The sequence below is a fragment of the Helicoverpa armigera genome, chromosome 24 (genome assembly GCF_030705265.1).
Source record: "Helicoverpa armigera isolate CAAS_96S chromosome 24, ASM3070526v1, whole genome shotgun sequence".
NCBI lineage: Eukaryota > Metazoa > Arthropoda > Insecta > Lepidoptera > Noctuidae > Helicoverpa > Helicoverpa armigera.
Genome location: NC_087143.1, coordinates 6,559,233 through 6,572,949, shown reverse-complemented (window position 1 = coordinate 6,572,949; position 13,717 = coordinate 6,559,233). Strand labels below are relative to the sequence as shown.

General features: G+C 37.4%; 2 protein-coding genes across 3 annotated transcripts in view; both read left to right on the top strand.

Moving 5' to 3' along the window:
* The first annotated feature begins 622 nt into the window (after window positions 1-622).
* Window positions 623-2,231, top strand: LOC110371147 (serine protease inhibitor 77Ba). Its single transcript, XM_021327264.3, has one exon. The coding sequence runs from the start codon at window positions 673-675 to the stop codon at window positions 1,873-1,875; it is 1,203 nt and encodes a 400-aa protein (XP_021182939.3). The 5' UTR covers window positions 623-672; the 3' UTR covers window positions 1,876-2,231.
* A 2,586-nt stretch (window positions 2,232-4,817) lies between these two features.
* Window positions 4,818-13,717, top strand: part of LOC110382301 (ATP-dependent RNA helicase DHX30) — a 29,872-nt gene continuing 20,972 nt past the window's right edge. Inside the window, exons 1-10 of one of the 2 annotated variants that reach the window (XM_064041190.1) lie at window positions 4,818-4,952; window positions 5,037-5,147; window positions 5,782-5,934; window positions 6,234-6,432; window positions 7,065-7,285; window positions 7,813-7,905; window positions 8,503-8,553; window positions 8,924-9,068; window positions 12,177-12,372; window positions 12,969-13,086. In XM_064041190.1, the coding sequence (XP_063897260.1) occupies window positions 5,045-5,147; window positions 5,782-5,934; window positions 6,234-6,432; window positions 7,065-7,285; window positions 7,813-7,905; window positions 8,503-8,553; window positions 8,924-9,068; window positions 12,177-12,372; window positions 12,969-13,086 (1,279 nt within the window). In that variant the 5' untranslated portion in view covers window positions 4,818-4,952; window positions 5,037-5,044. Of the gene's footprint in view, window positions 4,964-5,036; window positions 5,148-5,781; window positions 5,935-6,233; window positions 6,433-7,064; window positions 7,286-7,812; window positions 7,906-8,502; window positions 8,554-8,923; window positions 9,069-12,176; window positions 12,373-12,968; window positions 13,087-13,717 lie in introns of both variants that reach the window. The other variant, XM_064041191.1, reaches the window with a different exon arrangement.

Genomic DNA, 13,717 nt, shown 5'->3' with positions numbered 1-13,717 from the left:
AAAGGATCGCCAATATTAGACTGGGGAAACCCCAAAAGTACCAGGATGACATAATACCAAAGAAGTTTTAAAATGCGACCCACACAGTCTTAAAATACAATAAAGACTTTTTTCGATGTCCAAAACAACTTATCTGATTTGTGTTACGTCTTTTGTTTGGTATCCGAATTTGGATTGTCAACTGAGGTCAAAGAACTGATGGTAGAATCGGAGACAGATACAAATTGCGATATGTCCAAGCGTGAGCGTTTCTGTGTAAAAAATAGTGTCATTCTATCAACGTAGAAAACAATGGTGTCTATGTAAAGAGTGCTAGATACATCTGAACTTAGTATCCTGAGGAAAAATACTATTCAGACTACGCAGATGAATAAAACATGTTTTCGTCTACAAGTCTAAATTATTTCATTCAACATAGTTTCTGTTTCGGCTGATATGTAAGGACCGCAAGTCACCCGTACAAAACATCATACAAAATGATCATGAATACCGGTTTCTCGCTTCTTCGTACCTACTCGACTCGTTAGCGTAAGCCACATCATCATATAGGAATTTGGACTTTAGGTCAACAATGACAGAGCCTCGTTTCATTTGTACATGCTTACAATATAAATATCTATAAATTAGTCACATTCCCGTTTCGCATTATAATTGTTCAGTGTACCGCCAGCCATGGTCGAGATCACAATGAGGGTCGTCGCGTTAGTGCTCATATTTATCGGAACGTGTTATTGTCAAGTGGATTTCTATGAACGGCCGCGGAACTTTAGTATCGAACTATTGTATCACACACAGTTGGAAACTGAAGGGCATGTAGTGATATCACCTTTCGGAATATGGACCTTGATGACTGGTATTGCCCTTGGAGCGACGGGCAACAGCTACAACCAGCTCGCGAGGGCATTCATCCTGCCGAAGAATCAAAACACATTAATACAAGGATACAAAGAGTTGACGAACGCTGTCCTAGCACAAGGAAATCATGGAGTCAGTCTTGCTAGCAGAAACTTCGTGTTTTTGGACAACGATTTCTCGGTGTACCCAGCTTTCAGAGGTACACTACAGAATGATTTTGGCGCCTCACTTAAAGTTCTGGACTTCGACGATCCCAACTCGGCCCGCATCGCTAACACCTACATCGAGAAATCAGGCGGTCGTGTCTCCAACGTTCTTCGATCAGATGACTTCCATGAATCAAGAATGATCCTCACAAATGTGATATCTTTCAAAGGACTGTGGGCCTCACCCTTCAACAAAAGTGATACAGTGCTGGAACCATTCTACGACGAAAATAAAAAGGCTGTAGGCAGTGTGAACATGATGTTCCAAAAGGGACAATTTGCGTTCTCAAATATGCAGTCCTTAAAATCTTTTGTAGTAGAACTGCCTTATGGAACGGATAAGAAATACTCAATGATCGTCATACTGCCATACCCTTCAGTGAAAATCGCTGATATGTACAAGAATTTCGACCATGTGAGCCTTAAGGATGTCTTCAAGAGGCTACAAGATGATGTTGACGCTTTTGGCATGGAGGATGTCGACGTGAAACTGCCAAGGTTCCAAATTAGCACAAACCTGATTCTCAACAAGCCCTTGAATCAAATGGGCGTGTATGACATCTTCCAGCCTGATCTGGCTAGCTTCCAACGAGTGACTAAGGACAATATCTTCGTGTCTGCCATAGTACATAAAGCTGAAATTGAAGTGACAGAATCCGGTACGGTGGCGTCTGCCGTTTCCACAGCTACTTTCTCCGACAGGATATCAGCGCCATATTTCCATGCTAATCGGCCATTTATCTACTTTATTATGGAGAAAACTACGACGACTGTGATATTCAGTGGTATTTATTCTAAACCTACTGTATATTGATGAGAATACTCAAGACTGTATAGTGTTACATCCGTGTTCGCTAAAAAAACAATTTAAAATTGACAGCTGACGATCATCACTAATTTCAGCTCGATTGGAACGATATTTGAATATGAATTTTGTTCTAGAAAGAAGTGTCAGTTTTTTTAAATGAGTTTCGTATCAAAAACTTTTTTTATATATTATTGCCACCAAGTAGGATTTAATAGTGACTAATATTAATCCTTTTTTGTACTTTTGTCGTATGTTTTGATGCAAAAGAGCAATGAAAGTGGAAATTAAAATAATGAATCATTGTGTTAGCCTTAACATGTAAATGTGTGTCGTTGAAAGGATTATAAGCGTTAATAATTGTTTTTAAGTGATTTTCCTTCCTCCTGTTTCGCTATAATTGGCAAAATTAACATTATTTAAAAACTGTCATCGGTGGACGTGAAAACATTATTGATTTAATATTATATTGCAACTAGAAAAACTCGTTAATAACTAGGTACCTAGGTGTGTAACTTATTTACGACAAAATCGATGGCTGTACGATATTTAAAATCCAATAAGGTCATGTGATTTTTTTGGTGTGTAGGTAACCTAAAGGCTTCGAGACTACTTTAATTGAAAAGCTACCCTCTTCTTGAGTAACATAGACTATGTTTTATCCCGGTACAGGCAGTCGTTTCCATGGAAACCGCGGGAAAACGACTAGATAGTCATAAAAATAACACAGGCATTTTAAGCTCACGTATTGTTATTACTAACCACTTTATCTACCTTTGATTAGATCATAGTAATACTCATTATTTCTATTTATAAAATAATAAGACTATAAACTATAACCTTCGTGTTTGCCAAGATAAAACCTACCTCCTTGTTTTGAAATCCTCCTTTTAATCGTAAACTATCGTTAAATAAGTAATTTGCAGGCTATTTTGAACCTTATCAGTATTGCAATAGATCGAAGTCGTGGTGGCCTAGTGGGTAAAGGACCAACCTCTCAAGTGTGAGGGCGCGGGTTCGATCCCAGGTCAGGCAAGTACCAATGCAACTTTTCTAAGTTTGTATGTACTTTCTAAGTATATCTTAGACATCATTGGCTGTGTTTCGGATGGCACGTTAAACTGTAGGTCCCGGCTGTCATTGAACATCCTTGGCAGTCGTTACGGGTAGTCAGAAGCCAGTAAGTCTGACACCAGTCTAACCAAGGGGTATCGGGTTGCCCGGGTAACTGGGTTGAGGAGGTCAGATAGGCAGTCGCTTCTTGTAAAGCACTGGTACTCAGCTGAATCCGGTTAGACTGGAAGCCGACCCCAACATGATTGGGAAAAAGGCTCGGAAGATGATGATCAGTATTGCAATAGATGCGTCACTTCGATGTTATTGATTTTTATATTACTTGGCTGTGATATAAAAAGCTTAAAAATTAATCTGAGTAGGTAATAAGTGTATTTTTGATCCTAGTTCGTAAATTAGTTCCTTCGGGACAGGCAGGTGGAGCCGCGAGCTGAATCTAGTTTATTTTACCTACCTACAGATAATTTACCAAAAGCAAAGATAAACAAATAAGAGGAAAAAATATGCAGCAAATTATGATTATCATACGTATCATAATTTAATGCAGATCATGGCCTTTTAAATGTTATCTTTAGGTAAGTTTATTAAACTTAAACTTATAAACAATAATAAATCAAAATTAATGGAGCAATACATTTACATAGCATATCTATAGGAGGTAGGTAGGTACCTAACTATTTATTTACAGATCGTATATAGTAGGTAGATAACTGTGGAATTCTGAAGAAGAAAGAATTAAAACTACAAAACACTAACACTAGTCGAAAGGCTTCAGCCTGCCCTAAGAACAAATTTAAAAAAATGCTAACTGGTACATGTATTTCTGTTCATATTTTTGTCATTACTAGCCTGAAATTCAACAGCCAGAAATTGTAGCCAAGTTTTAGGAAGATTTTAATATAAAAACGATTTAAAATAGTAGCTACAAAAAAGGAAAGCGAGACAACTGATATTAATTGCATGGGTAAATATAACTTCACAACACAATATATTGAACCTTGATCTAGGTCAGGTTTTACAGGTAGAAACCGCGGGACATTAACATCTTTTTTAGGGTTCCGTAGCCAAAATGGCAAAAACGGAACCCTTATAGTTTCGTCATGTCCGTCTGTCCGTCTGTCCGTCTGTCCGTCTGTCCGTCTGTCACAGCCGATTTACTCGGAAACTATAAGTACTACAGTGATGAAATTTGATGGGAATATGTGTTGTATGAACCGCTACAAAAATATGACACTAAATAGTAAAAAAAAGAATTGGGGGTGGGGCCCCCCATACATGTAACTGAGGGATGAAATTTTTTTTTTCGATGTACATACCCGTGTGGGGTATCAATGGAAAGGTCTTTTAAAATGATATAAAGTTTTCTAAAAAACATTTTTCTTAAAGTGAACGGTTTTTGAGATATCAGCTCTCAAAGTCGTAAAAAGTATGTCCCCCCCCCTCTATTTTTATAACTACGGGGTATAAAATTCTAAAAAAAATAGAGGTGATGCATGCTAATTAACTCTTTCAACTATTTTTGGTTTGATCAAAGTATCTCTTATAGTTTTTGAGATAGGTTGATTTAACTGTAATTTACGGAACCCTTCGTGCACGAGTCCGACTCGCACTTGGCCGGTTTTATTGAGGGTTCGATCCGCTCCTGCGATTGGGACACCATGGAACAGCTAATGATTCATAAGAATATCACTAGTGGGCTGTTTATCTTTTTCGGAAACATTGCCGTTTGTTTCTGAAGCAGATTAGGTAATATAAGAAAAAATACTCGGTAAACTTATATTTTTTTTATCAGCAATACCAAGACACTAACGTCATTATGAAATTGAAGTATGCTTGATAATTGACACTTGACACTATTGGCAGCATCATTATGACATTGACATTTGACAGAAGTAGTTTTCCATTTTCCAATTTCCCTATGAAAGGGAATTTACCGGAAAGTATTTCATAATGCATTTATATATAGCTTTCCTTGCGGTGTGAAATTACCTAACATAATATCGAACAATACGGTACATAAGAGGTTACTTCTCAATCATGAGCAAAGTTATTCGTAAATTTCAAAACATAACCTAAAAGTCTCTGTTTACTTTCAGTTTTTAAAATGTTTTTTGGTAATAAAATTGTCGCTCGAGCAAATCTATGGAGAAGATTATTCGTCAACAATGCTGTGTTAAATGTGGTTCCATCACAGATCAATTACAGTGGTAAGTCATTTACGAATTTGTATTTTTTCGTGAAATGACGCAACTTGGTACAGGCATATGAAATTATATTTGTTCTCCACGAGGCCGCCCTCGCCGGCTTCGGCTTCTTGGAATAATTCGGCTGCTTAAGCAAGAAGCTACTTGAATAAGTAGCTTCTCAGGCCCTAAACCATGAACCAAAAAAGACACTTTAAGTAGTTCTGCCTGAAAGCGTGACAACCGACAGTTTCCAATGATTTTATTATATGTATATTAAATTGGTCAGTGGGTAGTCTTAGCTTTGTCTCTAATCTGGTATCACCTACACCCCCAGGGAACTGCCTACCACACCAATATTAACTATGACGAACTATTCATTTATCAAATAGTAAATATATCTGAGCAAGATGTTTATCCTCACTCATTTATTAGCAGTACACCAGCATAAAAAAGTCAGAAGGTAGTCAGAAGCCAGTAAGGCTGGCTCAGTGGAGCCATAGCGTAAGTCTGACACCTGTCTAACCAAGGGGTATTGCCCGGGTAACTGGGTTGAGGGGGTCAGCTACATCCGGTCAGACTGGAAGCCAACCCCAACATAGTTGGGAAAAGGCTCGGAGGATGACCAGCATAAAAAACCTAACTTTTCTATTTCCAGGACTGGCATGCAGTGCACAAAATAAGTATTTATTCGACAAAGGATATTTCAAAAGTACCACCCATGTGTCATATTTAGTACCTTTACATAGAAAATGGTATTGCAAAGGTTTAGTAGAAGATACAAATAATCTTACTGTTCAGCATGGAAAAGGTAAGATTTTATTTAAAAACTAATGAATTAAAGTTGAAATTTAAATAGGGGAGGGTTTTTATAATACCTCACTGATGAGCCTAAGGCCTAAGGAACACCAACAACATAAACATCAGTTTTCTTCAAACAACTGTTTTGAAACTTGAACGTGGAAATTCATAATTAACAGTTGTTTTCAGAAAACTGACATTTACTGGCCTGAGAGCCTATCGTTAATCATATAGTCAAAATATATGCCAGAATGACGATATTGTATCCTTGGCCTAAACTTATAATAAAACCTAATTTATTTTTTCCAGTACAAAAGAATATAACAGAACTGTTCCCGTTACCAAGAGTTACGTTGAACGAACTGACAAGTAAAACGCCAAGCAAGATATTTGAAATACATTACAAACAAAACACTGTCGCCCCTAAAGGAAGGAAGAAGAGTACAGCTAATAATGACTGGACTTGTACTTATGCGTTTGTTTGGCCCGAGAAGATTAAGTTTGAAAGGTAAATAATTTAGACTACTAACTAACTATGTATAACTATTCTACAGTATAAAACATTGTCTAATAGGATAGACAAAAAATTGTGCATTATGTTGTCTTAATATATCTAATCTGTAACACTTGTTACAGTTTAAACTAGTTATATAACTGCTTATAAGTCTAGAGAGTTAATAAAACATTACAAAATTCTGGTGGTCTGGTTATCAGCTTAAGCTTCCTTTATACTCCTGCCAATACAATTGTTTTATTTCAATTCTGCAATTTTTGGTGGGAAATCATCAAAAGAGTGTCAGACTCTTACTTACTACAACCCACCATGTTCCTTCTGGAGCCCTTCCTTATGCCAGGGCCGCGGTTACTTGCACGAATGGTCTCGCAGCCTTATGCCCGTTTTCACCAATAATCTCTTAACGTTTCCCTAAGTAAGTGTCGTTTGTAATAAGGGCTTATTCTAAGTGACACTTATAATAAAGGTCGACTAGGTAATTAAGGGACACTTAATTTGTATTAAGTGTTCCCTAAATGTTCTCAGGGAATCCCTTAATTTAGGTATTTGTTGGTGAAAAGGGGCATTAGTCACCTAGGGAACATTTCACAGTAATTTTCTAATAATGCCATTTTGTTCTTTCACAGCACAGCCATATCAAAACGCAAAGCCGCAGAAAAAGCAGCAATTCAAGCTATCCACTGGTTATACACAAACAAGAGAATAGACGCCAAAGGCCATCCTATATATGATAAGGTCGTACTACAGAATATAAAAGAGGAATTGAATGAACCGATACACATTACTATAAGTGATAAATCTATGGAACGGATTGACAAGATTTGGAAAGACTATGAGAGTGGGATAAGTAGGTTTGTCTTTTAGTTAACTAGAAAATTTTACTATCAAAATATGTTCAGAGTTAGTTTATCAGTTAAAAAATATGTGTTACAAAAGAGATATTTTTCTTGATATTGTTTTCGGAACTTTGATAATAGGTTCCAATCAATACTGGGGGACACCTTTTTCACACATTTGGTTAGCCCCATGGTAAGTTACTAATTGAAGCCGAAAATCGATCTCAGTGGCGTTCACTTGGAGAGGCCTATGTCCAGCAGTGGACTGCGATAGGCTGATGATGATGATGATGAAGTTACTAATTAACTTGTGTTATTGTTGTCAACACAACTTTAATAAACTACAAAAATATCATGGGGCAAACCACCTTTTAAGTTGTATCTTTAAAAGCTATATTTTGGTGTCAGAAATATAACGAGATTTTACATGGTTGTATCTTAAGTATTTAACTCCATATTATCCAAGATTCTTTAAAATATAACCAAAAAAATGTAAAGCTAAAATAAAAACCATCATACCCCATTGTTATTGTTTCAGAGGATATCTATGAAGCTACGTTCAAAGAATCAAGACATAAAGTGATAAATTCGCCAGCAGTCTTGACCAAAGATTCCACTATTGACGAAGAAGGTAATTTTTTCCTTACTGCCTTACGGAACTGTTTCGCGCACCGGGATAAAAAGGAGCCTTATAGTCTTATTAAATAACTGGAATATTGAACACTTAAAGCATTTTTCAAATCAGTCCAGCTGGTCCTGGCCTAATTGAACATCATCATCCTCCGAGCCTTTTCCCAATAATTTTGGGGTCGGCTTCCAGTCTAACCGGATTCAGCTGAGTACCAGTGCTTTACAAGAAGCGACTGCCTATCTGACCTCCTCAACCCAGTAACCCGGGCAACCCGATACCCCTTGGTTAGACTGGTGTCAGACTTACTGGCTTCTGACTACCCGTAACGACTGCCAAGGATGTTCAATGACAGCCGGGACCTACTGTTTAACGTGCCATCCGAAACACAGCCAATGGTGTCTAAGATATACTTAGAAAGTACATACAAACTTAGAAAAGTTGCATTGGTACTTGCCTGACCTGGGATCGAACCCGCGCCCTCGTACTTGAGGTTGGTCCTTTACCCACTAGGCCTAATTGAACATTCCTGAAATATTTAAAACTCCTTATTTTCGAAGTCATAAAGAAACTTAATACCTATCTTTGTTTTTGTTGCAGATGATTACATCGATGAAGATAGTGTCTCGAATACTGTAGCAGATACTTCAGGTAAAATCTAATATACTTTCAGATAAAACAATTATCTATGAACAGACTAAGTACCCGCAATTTCACCCCCGTCTCATTGAAACTACTTCATGCACCCACACATGTAAATGAACAAACTAACATGAAATAGGTAATAATATTATTTACAAGCAAATAATCAAATTCTTCAGTTAAAACATGTCCAGACTGTGGATACTGATCATAATCATTGTCATCATTCTCTTGCCCTTATCCCAATTTTATTTGTGATCGGCGCAGCATGTTTTCTCCTTCATACATATCTCCCGTCATCTCATGAATAACATCATTATGATGTTGATGATGATTCTTAGTCTAGAAACTTTAAATAATATGACAATTAATTCAACAGAATTAAAAGTCCAAGTGCATCCAGTATACGGCAGAAAGGTTTCGTCCCCATCTGCCTCCGCGTTAGAGAGGAGAGACCGCGCGTTAAGCAAGAAGTTCCAACAATACGACGCGGAACTAACTCCATTGCCTATTGATGATTATAGGTAAGTAAATAAACAACTATAATAAGTAATTCAGCAGAATTAAAAGTTCAAGTGCATCCAGTATACGGTAGATAGATTTCGTGGCCGTAAGCCTCCGCCATCAACATGATGACAACGTAATAATAATTTGTTTCACCAGTCTGCCTTTATTTCAATTTTGGTGGCATTTTGTAACTTATGTAAGCGCCATCTATCGTCGTTAATAAATAGTATTATGAGGTACGATGTAGTTCATGTCAATCAAGCATAGATGGCGTTGTAATGTAAACATTTTGGAAAAAGATTATTGCCAAAAAATAATGTTTAAAACTCTTATTTCTAAAATTTTTCTCAGATACTAGAATTTTTTTTTACAGATACAAAAATACAAATCTTTTGCTCATTACTATTTCAGTTATCTTTGTAGACTATTATTGCTTTTCTTGACCTTTTAAACCTTAAAAATAAAAACTTGATTAAAATAATAGCAATAGTTACCCTAACCAATCCCACTCACACTACTACATACACACAATCACCTACACACATAGACACACTCACACACACAACAACGCCGCGTCCTCGACCCAGCAAAACGGTTCCAATTTCAAAAACCTTGTAACACTTCCCTTACAAACCTAACCTCGTTATCCCATAGCCCACAACATATGACCTTGAAAGCCCGATTCGAGGGCGCGACCTCAAACCGTGCCCTCTATACCCGGGAAATGACCTTGACATTTGTGGTATGACCTTCGGGAGTCGACGTTGTTCCAGATTGAGTTTATTTAGGTTAGTACGATATTTAGGTCTCGATGTTTTTTTTTTAAGAGTAAGTAGGTAATGGCTATTGAAAATTGTGTCATTTGATGCCAGTTATTTTTTGCGAGTGTATTTTAAGCACTTTATTTTACCTATTTATTGCATCACTTTATTCAGGAAATGAAATATTAAACACTAGCTGACTCGTTACAATTTATTTATCTATCACACTCCTCAGCATAGGTACTTTTTCTGTTGGAGATGAAAAATACCCCGTCCCCCTTCCTAAGCATGTCAAATAATAACCAAAAAAAAATAGTCATTTAACACCCCAAACGAAATATACATACATCTCAGAAACTACCATCTAACTTTCCTTTCCCACCTGCAAAGCATTGAAAGCGAAAGAGAGAGGCAATATTACTTCAATAGGTACATGTAACCTCAATACAATATGTAGGCAATTACGCGTCCTCATTTATCCTACCACTAGCTTTACTATTCCCGTACCTGAAAAAGCTCGATAAATCGGCTATCTAACACTGAAAGAATTTTTCAAATCGGTCCACTAGCTCCCAAGATTAGTAAAGATTAAAAACACGATACTTTAAAATAAACTTCCAGAAAGCTGTTATGTATTTTTCCTTTATATGGACCTAAGCATAAATTTTCTGGAGACAAAAAACGCCTTTCGCCTCCTGTTTTCTTTACACAAATTCAACAAAAACTCCCCGAAAATATGAAACCAGCTTTCCCCTACGTATAGAACATCTGCAAAGCATTGAAAGCGAAAGTGAACGGCAAATGCAACCTCAATACAACATTGAGGCGACATCGCGACCTCCTTTATCCTATTACTAACTTCTGCCAGTAGTTTTATCTGCATTCCATGGGAACTTCGCACTCAGACAAAACGTATTCATATATGTATCCTCGAGAAATATGCTATTTACCTAACACAATTTTTTTTTCAAATCAGACGATTGCTTCTGAGATTAGCAAGCAAACAAATAAACTCTTCAGCTAGATAATACAAGTACAAAAAAAAAACTCATTTCATCTCCCTTTTTTCATAAACATTGCTAATTGAATCCAAAATAATAAAATCTAAATTTCACCCCTTAAAACTTTTAAATCTGCCATCCAAGTTTCCCCTAACTATAGAACATCTGCAAAGCAATGAAAGCGAAAGTGAACGGCAAATGTAACCTCAATACAACATTGAGGCGACATCACGACCTCCTTTCTCAGCAAACTGGACCAACCAAAGAGTTTCTATGTCACTTTCGAACGGAGGTTGGATGCATTTTGCGAATTGAGCGCCAAAAGTGTAACGGTGCATTCGAAAGTGGGGCTTTTAAATGCATTTGGATGGTAATTTAGGTCAATTTTTTATTTTTTTGTTTGTGTATATTGGTGTTGATGACGTTGTTTGTTTGACGTATTACCAAAGTTGGATTGACATATTATTTTTGAAAAAAAATCTCGACTTTTTTTGTTAGCTAAATTAAGCTCTAAACTATCTTTCCTAGTTTTTTTTTTTTTTTACTATAATTAGGAGTCACAATGGGCTAGTCCATAAGCAGTACAATATGTATGACCCACATATAACCTACTAGCCTAATTTCTTCAAAAGTAGAACATGATAACTTCGCAACAACTACGTCACAATGCAACAATAATTCGACGTCATTTGCGTCACGCCAATGAAATCGAAAGCGAATGAAATCGAAAGTTTCACTCTCAATACCAGCTGTTACTACGTCAGTATGACGTATCATACGTCAGCGTGACGTCAAACGCATCACAATGACTTTCGCGTTCACTCTCGGTTTCGTTTCGCGGTGCCAAACTTTCGCGGCGTAGGTACGTCATCGTGACGTATGATTGCAGTAAAAGTGTTTGATAGAAATTTTTGGCAGTAGAAAGTGGGTGAGCACTTTTGCTTTTCAAATACTTGCACTTTTTATAAGAAAGCGATAGCATATTTGTTTATGTATGGAAAATTTTTATATCTCAGAAAACGTCACGCAACGTATTTTTGGAAAAAGGAAGTTAATGTCTGCTCTCGATAATTTTCTTACATTGGTAATTTATTTTTAATTTCTAATGAAGTTATTTTTAGTTTCTAACACTATAATTATCGGTTAAAAAGATCCCTTTTTAACCGACAATTATACCAACAAACTCATCTCCTAAAGAAACAGTTTAGTTACATCATAAATTCCACTGAAGAATATAAGGTCTCGTATCTTCAAGCACTGTTTCTAGCCTGACTTTTCTCCGAAGACCTTCCCCTTTAATATTTATATCTAAGTATTTCTTGCATCTAAGTATGTTTTTAATATCTCATTATTTCTTTTTCAGACAACAAATAACATCAACCCTCTCCAAAAACCGAGTAATCATCATAGTAGGGGCAGCGGGTTGCGGCAAGTCCACTCGCGCGCCGGCGGCCATCTTGCGTGAGTGCGGCGCCGACGCTCGCGTCATAGTGTCGGAGCCGCGGAGGGTGGCAGCCATGGGACTTGCTGAGAGAGTTGCCAGTGAGATGGGAGAAGAGGTTAGCATAGATCACCAAAAAATGCATGATTTGTAGGTCACGTAAGGGTCAATTTCCACTGAAAGAGCAGCGGCCGGCAGCGGCCGTAAGAGCACGGAAAATGTAAGAGCGCGGCGCGGTGCGGCGCCGCGCGGCCCGCCGCGCTCGCGCTCAATCCCTTGCAATTACGGCCGCTGCCGGCCGCTGCCGGCCGCTGCTCTTTCAGTGGGAATTGACCCTTAAGTTTTAGGTTGACCCTTGAATGTCATGGGATGCGGAGGAATGAGCATTATATTGTGAGCAAGGTTTTAAACATGAATGTGGAAGGGGACTTCCAAATAAATTATACATGAAATGTATGAAAGTCAATATGGCTAAAAAGAAGATTGTAAGATGTCGTTAGCTAAAAGAGTATGTGCTGCGCCAAATCCAAAATAACAATTGGGGTATGGTGTATATCATTAACTCATTCGAATTTTTCGTTCATATTCCTTAGATACACACCAGTGAAAGACGAACACCAAAATCTTAGCAATATCAGTCCGTTCTCTTTGGTTACGGCACCCCAAAAAAAGGGGTCAATTCTCTTTTACCATAACTTTAACACAATGTTCCAGGTGGGAGAGTCTATTGGCTACCAAGTGAGGTTGCACTCTAAACCTCCGAAGCCGCCGGGAGGGTCCATCCTGTACTGCACTTCTGGAGTATTGCTGAGACGGTTGCAGACCAATCCAGGTATCAAAAACAAAAAAGATTTTTTTTATATATATCGAAAGGCATTAATGCTTATATCATACAGTACATACAGCTTATATAGTACATATGTAATTTTAGAGCAATACAAAAAGAAATGCTGTATTGTCTAATAAATAATATCCCAGAACGGAGGAATTCTATCGTAGGTCTTTAAATTAACAGTAAGGTCGAAAATGCCGTAAGACTTTAAAATGTTTTAATTCTTTAATTTATTTTTGAAAGTTCTATTGATTCAATAAGTCAACCTTATTTCAATTACATTTAAGACCATATTCCATCCACTCTAAAAACCTAGAAGGGTGTCGACGTCCTGTGAGACAAGACTAAGCTCACAAACACGACGTGACTACATATTTACGATATATATCAGGGCGTCACTCAAGGCTCTTAAACTTACTGTTCTAAAACCAACCCTACAGCTATTACAATTAGGTCTAGAAGGATGTTCACACGTGATAATCGACGAAGCACACGAACTGACATCACGTTACTAAATACCTACAGGCTTTTAAAACCTAGTTTTGAAACCAACCTTACACTCATAAAAATAAGGTTCAATTTCCAACGTAACTAGAAGGCTATTCGCACGTCATTTTACAATTCTCAATAC

Excerpts from the sequence above, each read along its gene's own strand:
- LOC110371147 (XM_021327264.3), top strand. The coding sequence starts at position 673 with ATGGTCGAGATCACAATGAGGGTCGTCGCGTTAGTGCTCATATTTATC.